We start from the raw sequence: 17,097 nt of genomic DNA, 5'->3' as shown, positions 1-17,097 counted from the left end.
CGAACCGATAAATTCTAACAAGCCGCGCTTAGGGCTGACTATCTACATTTCCCAGATAATGTTCACTTGTTCCCTTTGACTCCTTCATCTTCCTCACCTACATGCTGCTCCTTGACAACATCATAAAATACTTTGGTCATGATTTTGCTGACCTTGGCGGGTCCATGGCAGGCGGCATTGGTGGTGTGTCCCGACCCCGCTGCTGGCTCCATCCCGCTCTGTAAAATTAATTTTTCCTTGATGCGACTTGTTAAGCTCATCCAGCGCGTTTCGTGGGCCAAATAGAGGAAGCGTGATGTCATTTGATGACGCGTCATTAGCCGGTTTCCTTAAAGGGACCATGTACATATTTATTTGGACAGTTGTGCTGTGAGTGTTCTACAGCATTAAGGTGCTGCAAACACTGACAATGACTGCACAAAGGCACAGGGCTGCACCCAGGCTCTCCCATGACTCCCTTCATATGCTGATGGAGGGAATCATAGCACAAAGGGAGGTCCTTTTCCCTTCCCATGGGTGGAAGGCACCTCCACAGAAGATCAACGCAGCCTGGTTGCACATTGCAGAGGAGGTCGCAAGCAGGGATATGGTCAGGAGGACTTGGGTGCAGTGCTGCAGACGTTTCAATGATCTTAGTAGATCATTGTTAGTACAAAACCACACTCAGCCTCATCCTGCTGTGTCTCTCATCACATCCCCTTCACTCTGCCTTCCCTACCCTATGCCTGTTCTTCCTTACTCACAGCAACTTACCTTGCACCTCCACCCATCCCTCTCTATCTATATTATCACAACGCCATCTCACTAGCCACCCCTCACATTCACACATACTAGTGCAATCGTATCAACTAACAACACACAAGGTTAGGCACTTGGGTGTTTTATGCAATGTTCATGTAAAGTTTCTGTTAATATGGTGTCAAACATGGATACCTTTATTTTCAACACCTTGCATTCTTGGACAGATCTGTGTGCACCTTTGGAAGTGGCTTAGCAAGTTGCAGTGACCAGTGAGACATAACAGTACCCCATGCAATGCTGATGAATGTGAAAGGAATGGCTTGGGCATTGTAGGGATGCTCTATGGTGTTGGTGTGGGGTGGTGCAAACCTGGAACATCATGTGACAGCCAGGATGCACAGCGTCAAGTGAAGTAAACCTGGCCAAGGTGAGACCACCCCTAGTGTCTCAGGCAGCAATGTGGATGCTCTGTATCCTGTGCAGCATCAGTTGATTGCTGTTGATTGGTGTTGTTGTTGGTGCTGCTGGTGACACTGGTGCTGCTGGTGTTGGGGATGATAGTGGTGGGATTCTGAGGACAAACTTGAGATAGTATAAAGCACACCCATGCTAATGCAATAGATGGCAGGTGAAGTTGAGATGACAGAAGCAATCTGTTAATGGTGAGAGAGGTTGTTCCAATGAGGTGACACTGGATAGAGAGTTTCCTACAAACATTTGAAACCTGCATAAAGCTCAACCTGTCTTCCAAATGCAATAAGCAACAGCTTCTGAGCTTGCAACATGAACAGCTGTGAGGTGGGAGCTTTTATTACACATTTAAAGCTGTCAGGTAATCAGCTGTTTCAATGGCCACTCCTCTCCTGCCTCAGCTTAACAGACGTGATCCCCGAGCAGCGAGGACCCCATGAATGAGCAATTAAAATCAAAAGATGAGCTCAAATGTATTCTTAATGATTTCTAAACAAGATCATAATTGCCTGAATTCTATCCCCCGCCGCTGTGTGTCGGGTCTGCTCAGCGCTGACAGAGCGACATTGGGAAAGGCGCGTGGCGGTGGTTTCACTTTGCCACCTGACCCGCCATCGATCGCGCTCACTGACCCCACTGAAAATTCCAGCCATTGGGTCAGATACCACGTGTGTATTCAGGACACTCAGCTCTACCACTCCACCACCTCTCTCAAAACCTCCACCGCCTCTGTGCTGTCAGATCGATCATCTAACATCTAGTCTTGGATGAGCAATAATTTCATCCAGTTAATGATTTGGAAGATGTGAAGCCATCGTCCTCAACCCTCGCCACGAATTCCATACCATCAGCGCCAGCTCCATCCTCCTGCATGGCCGTTGTCTCAGGAATTATAGGAGGATGGATGACAACTTTACGAACAAATGCTAATGCTAACAATCAAAATTACTCGCCCTTAGTGCATCCACTATTTCCAATGCACAGAGGATTTTTACCCACATGGCTGTTTTGAAAGAGAGATTCATTCTGGGTTGTGTGATAGAACTGGAGGATCATGACATCATCGCAACATTTTGTTTGGAATATTTCTAGAATTACTCACAAATAATCATATTATTCAACCCTTTCCAGTCCTGGTGCTACTTACCTTTGATCCCAAATACTTCATACTGTTTCAGGATTTGCTTACTGGGCTGTGTTTGAGTCCAGGTGAACAATCCCGCAAGTTCAAAGGTGGGGTTTCTGATTCTCAGATTAAGGGTACCCCAGTCCTCACGGATCCTCTGAGAAATGCCTGGTATATTATTGTACTCAGCGCTCCATTGTACGGCCCACCGCTGACCTTCTCTGTGAAAAGTTCCCAATTTGTTTGTAGTTTGTTGCCCTGAATGTGGTCTCCATTCCCAGACAATGGAGCCATTTCCAGGATTGTCAGGCCCTTTCAATACAAAGTTACCTTTTTGATGGAAAAAATAAATATAATTCCGGCTTCCTGCAAGAAAAGAGAACAAACATTTTAAAATCAGATAGAAACTTCCCAATTCGATCTGATTTTTTTCAGTAAGTTGTTAGTTATGACTCAAAAGTAACACAGCACACACACACCAGAGTAAGATACTGTGTAGCAAATTCCAGAGTTTAAGGCCGAGGCAGCTAAAGGCATTGCCGCCAGTGTTAGAACAATGGAAATCAGCTGTACACATGAGGCCAGAATTGGAGGCGAGCACAGATTTCAGAGGGTTAGAATAAGCAATGATGTGTGAATAATCAAAAAATGGGGTTGGAGAAGGTTTTTAAAGCAGCACGGAGAAATGAAAAGGTGGAGCGATTCTGTGGTATTTTCAGACAGTGTCTGAAGGCTCTCCCAGCACTGGTAATGATGGGTTTGATGGATGTAGTGGAGAGGGAGGGCTGGGTGTCCTCAACATACATTTGTGCATGATGTCACGGAGGAGCAGCATGTAGATAAGGAAGAGAAAGGAAAAATATTGTTGGAAACAACGAACAGACTTTTTAAACATAGTCTATTATTTCCTTTTCCATAGGTATCTAGGGCCCAAAATTCACCACCATTTAGCTCCATTTTGTAGGGGCGAACAGTGTTTTTTGGAGTTAATGTAATTTAGAAACATAGAAACATAGAAAATAGGTGCAGGAGTATGCCATTCGGCCCTTCGAGTCTGCACCACCATTCAATAAGATCAAGGCTAAACATTCACCTCAGTACCCTTTTCCTGCTTTCTCTCCATACACCTTGATCCCTTTAGCCGTAAGGGCCATATCTAACTCCCTCTTGAATATATCCAATGAACTGGCCTCAACAACTCTCTGTGGTAGGGAATTCCACAGGTTAACAACTCTCTGGTTGAAGAAGTTTCTCTTCATCTCAGTCCTAAATAGCTTACCCCTTTATCCTTAGATTATTTCCCCTGGTTCTGGACTTCCCCAACATCAGGAACATTCTTCCTGCATCTAACCTGTACAGTACCATCAGAATGTTATATGTTTCTATGAGATCCCCTCTCATCCTTCTAAACTCCAATGAATACAGGCCCAGTCGATCCAGTCTCTCCTCATACGTCAGTCCTGTCAACCCGGGAATCAGTCTGGTGACCCTGCGCTGCACTCCCTCAATTGCAAGAACGTCCTTCCTCAGATTAGGAGACCAAAACTGAACACAATATTCCAGGTGAGGCCTCACCAAGGCCCTGTACAACTGCAGTAAGACCTCTGTAAGGGGGTGGTCTCTATGAGGGGGGCAGGTTCCTTTCTGACCAACTTGAATTGCTCCCACTCCCTTGGGTTCTCGACTCTGGATTTATTTGGGGGATGTGACAAAGTGCAAAGGACACTGGTTTGATGCAAAATAACTTTGATTTTGTTACAGTCAAGAAATTTCAAACTTATAATTACTCTAATAAGAAAGTACAATATCAAACTTATTCAAACTTATTAAAGAACAATACCTTACACACTCAGATTAGGTTACAATAGCTTATACTGACTCTAATAGAGAACAACACATTACATTCAAAGGGGGTTACAGTAGAATTACACCTCCCACCTCCCAATACCTAATTCTAGCTAGGTTGGACTCCAGGGCAAGCAGGGACTATGCTTACCAACCCTTTTTGACAGGTAGCAGTAGATCGCGGTTTTGGGATTCGCTGGATGCAGTAGGGTCTGCTTGCATACCCCGAACATTGGAGAAGACTTCTTGCTGCGCAATCTTCAGTTGGGTTGAGTCCGCTGATGCGATAAGGCGCGTTTTGGATCTGTGGGGTAAGTACCCGTTTCCTTTGGCTAGAAATAGGTTTCGACAGTCTTTTAGGTAATGTTTTACCCGTTAGTAGGTCAGGATTAGATTGTCGAGTGGTAACTTTTCGATTCTTCGGGTTTTTTTTCTATTGGAGTTTTGTTTCGAGTTTGGTCGATCGTGGTGGTTTTCCGTTGGTACCACGTTGGTTGTGGTTGGTGGCTGCTGCGATGGTGATGTTCTTCCTTCCTTCTGGACTTCAGGACTTCGAGGCTGGAGAAGTTAGTTTACAACTGTCGTGTTGGTTTCTCTCCTTGTCTTGATGACATCAGCTTGGTCTTGGTTGTATGGCAAAGTGTGTCATATGCTCTGTTGAAACAGGGGGCCAGTTATAAGGTTTGAGTGGTTCTAATCTTGGCGCCAAATCAGTTCAGAATTCTTTGTTTAAATTTGGTGGGCTTGACTCTTCTTTGTAATATTTTTGGCGAGCTTGTTAAAAGTTAATATGTTTTGGGTGGGTTGATGTTCAAAAATTGTTTCCTGATGGAAATATTAGTTTGGTAATCGCAATGTCCTTTTGTTCTTAGTTTTCTGCATACAGGCTGGATTGGACCTCTTTGTGATGTTTATGCTGAAATGGTTTTCCAGTTTCTGGTTGATGGTTGGCTATCTCTGGGTTATTTTGTAATATTAATATCTCTTGTGGAGAAGGATTCTCGAATACCCATTTCTCCAGACAAGCTAACTTAGTCCCAACACCATGATGAATTCAATAATCAAGTTGTCTCCTGTTAGTTCTTTGGGCCCACCCACAGCCTTGAATTTGTCTTTTCAAATCCAAAGTTCAATTAAAGTTCATAGTTTCTTCTATAAACACTTTAGGATTTCAAACTTTTCGTTAGATAGTCCCAAATTAAATTTTCTTTTGAATGAGCCCAAACACTGGGGGGTGTTCTTGTCAATTTTGCATCCTTTCAGTCCCCGCTGTTGACACTCCACACTCTTGAGTGTCAATCAAGGTAAGCAAAATTCCTGCTCCCAAGAGTCAACCTTCCCTGCATTTACACTAGCTAAACATTAATGTGCATCCCCAGTTGAAATGCAATGCAATCTACAGGCGAATACAATCATTATAATTCGGTTACATCACAGAGGGTGTACGATGCCCCTCTTTTACTCGGTTTCCACGGTAAAATAACGGTATACACAACTTTAAATAAAGTAAAAATAAAAGCACATAGTCAAACACATTCTCAGGTAACATAAAGGTCCATAGTCAGACATCCTTTTAAGTTCAGTAACAATAGAAGTACATAGGCAAATACATTTTTAGTAACCCTCTTACAACACTCGATATTCTGCGGTTTACAGCAGGTAAAATCAAACACAAATTAAACATGGTAGTATGGTGTCACCCCTCCCTGCGCGATTCCCAAGTTTGGCCAAGGAGCGTACAGCACCCTTTGGTGCCTGACATGACGGCCTCTGCGTTTCACTCGGCAAGTGAGACACCATAAGTAAAGAATAATCGGAGTTGACAAATAACTAAAGTGAGGGAAGGGATTCGGATCCAAACTGGGACTTCGATATTTCGGAAGAGGTACCACCAAGGCGGAATTGTGATCTCGAGAATCTTTTCCCTATCTCAATGATTTTTTGCGACAGAGTATAGAAGTGTTTTTGTGAGACTACACCTTGTTTTAAATCCTCCAGATTGTTGCGGCCCTCGCCCAACAAACATGCCCCATATAGTACGCACACCTCATTCTGTGCAGCCTGGCCCGAAGTGTTTCTATCCTGCTGTATGAGTGCATTCACTGTCTGTGCATGTTTTTCCAGCTCGGCCACTATTTCTTTTAAATGGACAGTCATAGCCTGGTCCTCGTGTAATTCTGAACCTACTACTGTATTCTCTTGTTTCAGGATTTTTCTCAATTGGTTCTTTAAACCGTTTATCTGTGTTTGTAGTTCGATGTCATCTAAGCTATTTATTAGAGGATGCTGTATTGTAGGTAGTGAAAACGTCGTTTTTGATTCCCCTTCTAGGTCTCCCCGAGCCCATGGTGTCCCTAGCGTTTAGGGTGTATAGGTCTGCTTTGTCTACATTTTCAACTCGAACATAAAATTTCTCGAAAATATCTTTAAGTAGGGCCTGGTATAGCAGCTCTGTTTCCTTCGGCCACCATGCATTTGGTGTACCTCGGTAAGGTTCAAAATTACTGAAGCTACTGCATAATGTATCCCCTGGTATGACACTTTTTTGGTCGGTACCAATACTAATCCGTTCCCTGGTCCCTTGGTACTGGCGGAACACCTTTCTATTACTGTGCGTATTGACGGGGTTGTGGGCAGGGGTTTCTTAATGTGTGCTCTTAGTTCGGTGGCGTTAATTGGGAGTGGGGAGTGTGGGACTGCGCACCCGTGTAGGCTAGAATCCCACCTCATCCCTTCCCCTTCATCTTGCCATTGCCTGGCGAAGGCGGTCGATATGCCTGCGGGACAAATACTCTCTGATCCCCACATGCAAACGTAAATTCCTTGTTCGGATTCCCACCATTTGTCCCAACACACTTTACTCCTCCCCGTGTCCCCGTGATGGTGCGGTACGTATCATTACCGAGTCTTTCCCAGTCCGATTCCTGGTCCCATGCGTCCTTGCTGAGTTTTCTGAGCCACCACCATCTTCCCAGGGGAATGTTTCCTTTGCAAGTCAAACACACACGCTTTCCCTCAGTAAAACTGACTCGGGCAGCGATGATCCATATCCGGGGGCATGGAACTGAGGCCTCCCCGTAGGTAAAACCTTACTGGCTGGAGTAGCGGGTAGAATTCGATACCAGCCACCCTGGCCACCTTATCTCGTGGGCGTACACGGTGAGTTCTTCCATGCCTGCGAGTTCCAATTTAGGTTCATAGTCTTTAATTGGCTGGCTGTCTTATTCAGTTCCTTGAGGACTGATGTCTGCTGCTAACTTTTATCTCACAGTCGTTTTACTCTTAGCGGTGCTTCCTTAATAGCCATACCGGTAGATTCTTCTTACTCCCGGGTATTACCAGGCCTGTGCCTCTTTCAATATCTGCACATGTAGATTTTTTTCCTTACCTCAGTTGCTAATACATATATACTTATCATTACACATATCTTACACTACTCTAAATTATTCACTAAACATTCTTAAATTCATATGGTACTATATATGTACATCTGCCACCCGTCTCCAGGTGGCCAGGTTAATTCCTGCCTTCTTTCTTTCTTCTTCTTCCGCTGGGTGTCCAGCGAGGTTGGTAATAGGTCGACCTGCACCGCCAGACACAGAGTGTCCTGACTGGACGTGGATTTGAGCCCCACACTATCGGGGGGGAACGTCCCCTCTGGTGCTACAGCACACTGCTCCTTTGCGGGTGGCTGCCTGGTTCGACTTTTCCCCTGGGGGTTGTTCTGCCTGGTCGAGAGCTACGGGCTGGGGACTCTCACTTGGTGGCTGGTCCACTGTTATCTCTTCTGGGGGTCCCACGTTGCCCGAGGCTATCGGCTGGGTATCCCTGCTCACGGGCTGGTCTCTGACTTAGGTGCCCTTTTGTGGCTGGTCCCTTTCCCGGGCCTGAACCATTCAAATTGGAGCGCTGGTGACCACGGTGTCTTTGGCCGTGGTGTGTGGAGAGTCCTTCTTAAGGCTCTGGGGATGCGTCCGAGTCCCAAATGATTGGGGGGACAGCTCCTCCAGTAACACAGACCACCGCTCCTCTAGGTGCAGTCTGTGGGTCTGCCACGTCCCCTGTGGGATTTCCACAGTCAGGGGCTGTTGGCTGGGGGTCCCTGTCTTTAGTACGGTTTACAGTTTTTGGCTGTCCCTTACGTTTAGCTGCTGCCCCTGGGTTGAAAAGTTTGCACTGATTTATGTTGAACCATTTTGTTCGGCGGGGCAATTTTATGGCATAGACCATGGGGCTTGCCTTGTCGACAATGTGGTACAGTCTCATGTACAGTGCCTCAAAGACCCCTACTCTAGCATAGTTCCTTACTATGACCTGGTCCCCTATCTCCCATTCGTGGTGTTTGCGGGGCTCTAGCAGCAGTCGGTTGCTCCGATGCTGTTTTCCCATGTTGTTAGCTGCCTGCCAGTGAATCCGTTTAAGGTGTTCAAACAAATTCCCGACAAAGCTGTCCCGGTTCGCTTCCCTAAGCTGACCTTCCTTGAGTACTGGGGCTAATACATGGGTGGGGTTTCGCATGACTCTGCCGGTCATGAGCTCGTACGGGGAGTACCCGTGCTCTTTGACGGCTGGCCCGGATCCTCATGAGGACCAGTGGTAGGACCTCTACCCACCCTTTGGGTGAGTCGCCTGTTTCTTTGCGTAGCCTTTATTTAAGAGTGCGGTTTAAACGCTCCACAGGCCCAGATGACTGCGGGTTGTGGGTGACATGCCACTTTCCTTTGATGCTGAGCATCTTAAGGGTCTCCTGCATCACTTGCCCGGTGAAGTGACTCCCTTGCTCGGACTCCATGTATTGTGGTAGTCCCCATCGAGAGAACACTTCTCTGACCAGGATCCTGGCTGTTCCCAGGGCCGTGGCTGTTCGGCATGGGAAGGCTTCCACCGATTTGGTGAACACATCCACCAATACTAGGCAGTACTTGTAACCTCCTTGGGCAGTGGGTAGGGGCCCGATGTAATCGATCTGGATCAACTGCCAGGGTCCCTCTACCCCCCTGTTATGTTCCATAGGCACCTTTCTTTTCTGGGGGTCGGGGTTGTTGGCCGCGCACACCAGACAGTTAGCACAGAACTCGCGGATGTCTTCCCTGAGTCCTGGCCACCACCCTGCTTATTCCACTCATTGCCAAGTGGTCTCAGGTCCGGGGTGTCCTGCACCTGGACCCTCGTGGGCCAGCTGGAGGAATTCTCTCCGGTGTTGTCGCGGTACTACCCATTGCTCCCCGCTGAACAGCATGCCTTCTTTAATGGCAATTGCTGCAGTGCTGTACGGGCCGTCTATCCTTTCACCTTTAGCTAGCGTGTTCAGGACAGTTTTGAGGATGGGGTGTTGGGTCTGAACCGTTTTTAGGTCCAGGGGCAAAGCTATCCCTGCCTTCTCTGCCATCCCCACCCGGCCCCTGACTGCTGCGATGGGTCCTGGGTTGTACGGATCTCAGAGCTTGCCCGTGCGGGCCCCCTACTTGTCCAACATGTCAGCCTGGTGGTTTCTCTCGCTACGGGGTTCAGTGGTAGAATGTGCCTTCACCTTATGTATGTAGATATTCCCTTCCTCCCTTACGGCTTTCATGATCTTTTCCAGTAGGTGCTTAATCACCAGCGGTCTCCCGTCTGCGGATGTGTATCTGCGGCGGGACCAGATAGCCAGGTACTCCGTATACGAATTACATGTGAACATACTGTCTGAGAAAATCGTGTATCGGGTAGGGAATTCTTCAGGGTGGGTGACTACTTACACCACCTCAGACAATTTAGCATGCTGGGCGCTCATAGAACTGGGGAGTTTAATCGCCAGGGCAATGCCTGTCTCGGGGTCATAAACTCCGCAGCCTGTGAGTCATTCACCCACAGATACTGTGCTAGAACCATCCACATAGATCTCTTGGCCTGTGGGGTGTAACCCAGCCCAAAAGTCTATGTCAATTTTCCATACCCCTTCTATGGATCACTGGTGGGCTGTCCCTGGATAAATCAGTCTTGGCTCGCAGAGACCCTTTACCCTTTGGTTCATTTGGGAGAGGAGCAGGGTCCAGCGAGCGATGCGGGCACTGCTCACTGTCCCGTCCTTAATTCTCCTGTCTGAGAGCATTTGGGTGGGCGTATGGTGGGTAAGGAGTGTGATAGGGGACCCCCCCGCTCTGAAGATCAGTGATCTTTTCACAGTCCAGTGAGTGGCTGGGAGGTGCCGCTCACACTTGGAGTATCCCTTCTCCACATCCGTAGGTATCCTGGAGGCGTAGACCACAGGCCTCAGCCGGCCGTGCCGCTCTTGGAGCAGTACTGCACTGAGGCTGTCCACACTGGCTGCTACCTCCAGGAAAAACTCTTTACCCCCATCGATGACCCCTAGAGCTGGCGCGGTCTGCAGGTCTTTCTTGAGTTGGATAAATGCTGCCTCGCAACCTTTGTCCCATTCCCACTCCACTCCCTTGTGTAGGAGTCGGAGCAGAGGGACTGCGGTGGCTGCATAACCTCAATGAAATCTCTGCTGTACCTGGTTAGCCCTAGAAAAGATCTTACTCCTGTTACTGTGTTGGGGACGGGTATCTTCTGCACGGCTTCCCTTCTAGCTTTGTCAATGGCTCTTTCCCAGCGTGCACAGCCAGTCCCAGGAATTTTACTTCCTTCAGGCCGATCTATGCCTTCTTGGGGTGTACTTTTAATCCTTCTTCTTTCAGCAGCTCCAGCAGCTCAGCCAACAGTGGGCCATGCTCCTCCCCCCATCGGTGAACAGGAGCAGGTCGTCCACATACTGTACAAGCTGCTGGGGTCTGCTGAGTTTCTTTAAACAGTTGGCCATACACTGATGGAAAATATTGGGGCTGTTGTGGAAGCCCTGAGGGGGACAGTTCCGAGTGTATTGTTGCCCTTTAAAGGTAAAAGCAAACTTGTACTGATCTTCTATTCTTAAAGGTATGGACCAGAACCCGTTGGAAATATCCAGCACCGTGAAGGTGGTCACGGAGGCTGGGACACTTCCAATGAGGTCGGCGACAGCAGCAACGGTGGGTGCACAGGCGGGGATGTTACGGTTGAGTACTCGATAGACCACCATGGCTCTCCAGGAGTTGTCCGGTTTCTTAACCGACCAAAATGGAGAGTTCACATGGGTAGCTATTGGTCTCAATAACCCCTGTTTGACCAGAGAACCAAAAGCTGTTTCCATGTCTGCCTCCACCTCCCTGGGGAATTGTACTGTTTCTGTGGTTGGGTCATGGGGTCCCCATCTCTACGAACCTCGACCCCGTTTATTCTCCCACAGTTGTGTTTGTGAGTGGCAAAAGCTGCAATGTTTTTCCTCACATATTCTAGGTATTCTATCGGGGTGTTACTGACCAGTGATTCAAGGTCTTAACCCTCCTTTGGTTTCATGGTGCACACCGTCCCTTTTCCCTGTTTTCCCGGGATAACCATCACCTCACTCTCCTGTCCCATACAGACTGACCCCCAGAGACAGTGGTTTCTTAAATCCACCAGGATCCCCTGGCCGAGGATGAAGTCAGCCCCCAGGATCCCTCTCCCTTCCTGTTCCCATTTCATCAGATACAAGTCCACTGAGTGTGGAGTGTACCTAAATGAATGGAGAGCGGAATGAAGAATGAGCCAGTCTGTTCAGTGCCTGTGAAACCCACCAAGCTGTAGGGGACCCCGTTAGACAGAGGTGAGGCGACAGGGTTAGCTGCATACACAAGGGTGCTTCAGGCACCGGTGTCCAGCAGGTAAGTCCCTTTCACCTTTTCCACCTCCAGCTGTACGGTCAGTCTCCCCCACGCATCATACTCAAGGGCACACAGGTGGACAGGCTGTGCCTGTCCTAGTCACGGTTTTGGTTGGGACGGGGCAGATGGGATCTCGGTACCGGTGGCGGTGGCTACCTTCCCAGGGCCATCTAACATGGCTCGGAGTTTGGTTAGAAAGGTATCGAATGAGTGGGGAGGGACTGGCTTATCTGTCTCGGTCTTTTGGGCTAAGGCTGGAGAATTCTTTCCTGCGCTAATTTTCCATGGATTTCTACAATCCTTTCTCCAGTACCCACTTTTTTAGCACCCGAAGCAGGTACGTTTTGTATCGGAGGGGTTACCCCCTCGTGGCACCATTCCCTCTTATCTTGGCTCGGTCGGATTTCGTGAACCCCTTTTGTGAGTGCTCTTCTGTCTTTCTGCTGTTTCTGTAAGCCAGGGTCAGTTGCCTAAGCAATTCCTGTTCGGTGGCTTGGGGATCTCTTGGGTCGAACCAGGCTTCAGCCTTGGTTCTTATTCGGGATAAACTGTTAGCTACTTGGCTTCGGAGCCAGTGTGCTAACTCATCCGGGATTAAGTTATCCCTGTCTATGTCCCCACTGCAGGCGCTTTGGTACACAGGCCACAGTCGGTCTGCAAAAGCCTGTGGGGTTTACCCTGTGAGCTGCACTATTTTCTCCACTCTGGAGAAGGGACTTCCGTCATTGCAGTCCAGAGCTTCCATAATGTCTTTCTGGACGTCAGCAAGTGTTTTCCATCCTCTTTTTCTCTCAGTAGAGAGGGACTGGTACAGTTTGCTGTCTAGGGGTAGGAGAAGCAGCTTTGCCATTTCTGCATCATCACATCCATTAATATTCCCTGCCTGTTCCACCTCCACAAAGTGAACCGAGGGGTCTCCCTTTGGAGTTAGCTTTCCCAGGTGGCTTATCATAGCCCTAAGCTGGTGGGGAGTGTGGGGGACCACAAACTGACTTTCCAGGGGCCCCGGACGCCTGGCAAGTGTGGGTGGGTCAAACTTCTGATGCCGGACCAGGCACATTGGCCCTGGTTCTGGCTCTCCCTGTTTAAGCTCGCTTTCCTCTCCTCCCTGTGGCCAAGCTGAGCTGAAACTCGGTGCCACAGGTGGTGGAGGTTCACTATTCCTGTCCGCCCCACAACTGATTTTCCCCTCCTGCTGCTGAACCGGTGTAGTCACTGGTGCCACAGGTAGCGAGAGGCAGAGCAGGGCGATGGAGGCGGCCTACTTAAGGTCCAACTTCGTGGAGGCTCGGGAGTCGGCAAGAGGCGGAGCGGGGAGATCGAGGCGGCTTACTTAAGGCCCAATTTCGAGGAGGCGTGATTGTGCAGCTGCAGGGAGAAGGCAAAAAGAAGTAGAAAGAAATCGAAAGGTGACGTCACAGCCAAGGGGGTAAGTGATTGGCTGGGATGGGTAAGTAGTTTTTCTTTTTCTTTTCTTTATCAGTAAGTAACATTTAGCATTGTTGTTGCCAAATTAAGTTAATCTAAGGGTTAAGTCATGGCAGGAGAGCTCGGACACGTGTTATGCTCCTCCTGTACCATGTGGGAAATCAGGGATTTCGCCGGTGTCTCTGACGACTACGTGTGCGGGAAGTATATCCGCCTCCAGCTCCCGACGAACCGCGTTGCGGAACTGGAGCTGAGGGTGGATTCACTCTGGAGCATACAAGATGCTGAGAATGATGTGAATAGCACTTTTAGTGTGTTGGTCTTACCGCAGGTAAAGGGTCCACAGCCAGATAGGGAATGGAAGATCAACAGGAAGAGCAGTGCAAGGAAGGTAGTGCAGGGGTCCCCTGCGGGCATCTCCCTACAAAACAGATAAACCACTTTGGGTACTGTTGGGTGGGATGACTCATCAGGGGAGGGCAGCAGCAGCCAAGTTCATGGCATCGTGGCTGGCTCTGCTGCAGAAAAAAGAGTGGGAGAGCAATAGTGATAGGGGATTCGAATGTAAGCGAAATAGATAGGCGTTTCTGCGGCCGCAACCGAGACTCCAGGATGGTATGTTGCCTCCCTGGTGCAAGGGTCAAGGATGTCTCGGAGCGGGTGCAGGACATTCTGAAAAGGAAGGGTGAACAGCCAGTTGTCGTGGTGCATATAGGTACCAACGATATAAAAAATGGGATGAGGTCCTAAGAGATGAATTTAAGGAGCTAGGAGTTAAATTAAAAAGTAGGACCTCAAAAGTAGTTATCTCAGGATTGCTACCAGTGCCACGTGCTAGTCAGAATAGGAATCGCAGGATAGCTCAGATGAATACGTGGCTTGAGCAGTGGTGCAGAAGGGAGGGATTCAAATTCCTGGGACATTGGAACCGGTACTGGGGGAGGTGGGACCAGTACAAACCGGATGGTCTGCACCTGGGCACTACCGGGACCGATGTCCTAGGGGGAGTGTTTGCTAGTGCTGTTTTGGAGGAGTTAAACTTATATGGAACGGGGATGGGAACCTATGCAGGGAGACAGAGGGGAATAAAATGGAGACAGAAACAAAAGATAGAAAGGAGAATAGTAAAAGTGGAGGGCAGAGAAACCCAAGGCAAAAAACAAAAAGGGCCACTTTGCAGCAGAATTCTAAAGGGTCAAAGTGTGTTAAAAAGACAAGCCTGAAGGCTCTGTGCCTCAATGCAAAGAGTATTCGGAATTAGGTGACCAAATTAACTGCACAGATAGCAGTTAACGGGTATGATATGATTGGCATCACGGAGACATGGCTCCAGGGTGACCAAGGCTGGGAACTCAACATCCAGGGATATTCAGCATTTCGGAGGGATAGACAGAAAGGAAAAGGAGGCAGGGTGGCATTGCTGGTTAAAGAGGAAATTAATGCAATTGTAAAGAAGGACATTAGCTTGGATGATGTGGAATCGTTATGGGTGGAGCTACGGAATACCAAAGGGCAGAAAACGCTAGTAGGAGTTGTGTACAGGCCACCAAATAGTAGTCGTGAGGTTGGGGACAGCATCACACAAGAAATAAGCGATGTATGCAGTAAAGGTACAGCAGTAACCATGGGCGACTTTAATCTACTTATTGATTGGGTTAACCTAACTGGTACCAATGGGGTGGAAGAGGGATTCCTGGAGTGTATCATGGATGTTTTTTTGGACCAATATGTCGAGGAACCAACCAGAGAGCTGCCCATCCTAGACTGGATGATGTTTAATGAGAAGGGACTAATTAGCAATCTCGTTGTGCGAGGCCCCTTGGGGAAGAGTGACCATAATATGGTAGAATTATTTATTAAGATGGAGAGTGACAAAGTTAATTCAGAAACAAGGGTCCTGAACTTAAGGAAAGGTAACTTTAGTGGTATAAGGCGCGAATTGGCTAGATTAGACTGGCAAATGATACTTGAAGGGTTGACGGTGGGGAGGCAATGGCAAACCTTTAAAAATCATATGAACGAACTTCAAGAATTGTACATCCCTGTCTGGAGTAAAAATAATACGGGGAAGGTGGCTCAACCGTGGCTAACAAGGGAAATTAAGGATAGTGTTAAATCCAAGGAAGAGGCATACAAATTAGCCAGAAAAAGTAGCAAGCCGGAGGACTGGGAGAAATTTAGAATACAGCAGAGGAGGACAAAGGGTTTAATTAAGAGCGGGAAAATAGAGTACGAGAGGAAGCTTGCTGGAAACATAAAAAATGACTGCAAAAGCTTCTTTCGATATGTGAAGAGAAAAATATTAGTGAAGACTAATGTAGGTCCCTTGCAGTCAGAATCAGGTGAATTCATAATGGGGAACAAGGAAATAGCAGATCAAATGAACAAATACTTTGGTTCTGTCTTCACCAAGGAAGACACGAATAACCTCCCGAAAATACTAGGGGACCGAAGGTCTAGTAAGAAGGAGGAACTGAAGGATATCCTTATCAGGAGGGAAATTGTATTCGGAAAATTGATGGGATTGAAGGCCGATAAATCACCAGGGCCAGATAGTCTACATCCCAGAGTACTTAAGGAAGTGGCCCGAGCAATAGTGGATGCATTGGTGATAATTTTCCAACAGTCTATCGACTCTGGATCAGTTCCTATGGACTGGAGGGTTGCTAATGTAACACCACTTTTTAAAAAGGGAGGGAGAGAGAAAACGGGTAATTATAAACATGTTAATCTGACATCAATAGTGGGGAAAATGTTAGAATCAATCATTAAGGATGAAAGAGCAGCACATTTGGAAAGCAGTGATAGGATTGGTCCAAGTCCCAAGTCAGCATGGATTTATGAAGGGGAAATCATGCTTGACAAATCTTCTGGAATTTTTTGAGGATGTAACTAGTAGAATGGACAGGGGAGAATCGGTGGATGTGGTGTATTTGGACTTTCAAAAGGCTTTTGACCAGGTCCCACACAAGAGATTGGTGTGCAAAATCAAAGCATATGGTATTGGTGGTAATGTACTGACGTGGATAGAGAACTGGTTGGCAGGCAGGAAGCAGAGAGTCGGGATTAACGGGTCCTTTTCAGAATGGCAGGCAGTGATTAGTGGAGTGCCGCAGGGCTCAGTGCTGGGACCCCAGCTCTTTACAATATATATTAATGATTTGGATGATGGAATTGAGTGTAATATCTCCAAGTTTGAAGGCGACACTAAACTGGGTGGTGGTGTGAGCTGTGAGGAGGACGCTAAAAGGTGCAGGGTGATTTGGACAGGTTAGGCAAGTGGGCAAATACATGGCAGATGCAGTACAATGTGGATAAATGTGAGGTTATCCACTTTGGAGGCAAAAACATGAAGGCAGAATATTATCTGAATGGCGGCAGATTAGGAAAAGTGGAGGTGCAGCGAAACCTGGGTGTCATGATTCATCAGTCATTGAAAGTTGGCATGCAGGTACAGCAGGCGGTGAAGAAGGCAAATGGTATGTTGGCCTTCATAGCAAGGGGATTTGAGTATAGGAGCAGGGAAGCCTTACTGCAGTTGTACAGGGCCTTGGTGAGGCCCCACCTGGAATATTGTGTTCAGTTTTGGTCTCCTAATCTGAGGAAGGATGTTCTTGCTATTGAGGGAGTGCAGCGGAGGTTCCCCAGACTGATTCCTGAGATGGCAGGACTGACATATGAGGAGAGATTGGATCGAATGGGCCTGTATTCACTGGAGTTTAGAAGGATGAGAGGGGATCTCATAGAAACTTATAAATTCTGACG

At 47.7% G+C, this 17,097-nt stretch overlaps 1 protein-coding gene across 1 annotated transcript in view; it reads right to left on the bottom strand.

Annotated features, from left to right (window-relative positions):
• The window catches only part of LOC139262015 (uncharacterized), a 43,924-nt gene that overhangs the window by 17,698 nt on the left and 9,129 nt on the right, over window positions 1-17,097 (bottom strand). Inside the window, exon 2 of the mRNA XM_070877180.1 lies at window positions 2,360-2,704. Within this exon, the coding sequence (XP_070733281.1) occupies window positions 2,360-2,704 (345 nt within the window). The remainder of the gene's footprint in view (window positions 1-2,359; window positions 2,705-17,097) is intronic.

Source organism: Pristiophorus japonicus, chromosome 4 (assembly GCF_044704955.1).
Source record: "Pristiophorus japonicus isolate sPriJap1 chromosome 4, sPriJap1.hap1, whole genome shotgun sequence".
NCBI classification, from domain to species: Eukaryota; Metazoa; Chordata; class Chondrichthyes; family Pristiophoridae; genus Pristiophorus; species Pristiophorus japonicus.
The sequence above is the reverse complement of the archived record's forward strand: the minus strand, read 5'-3'. Positions and strand labels throughout refer to the sequence as shown.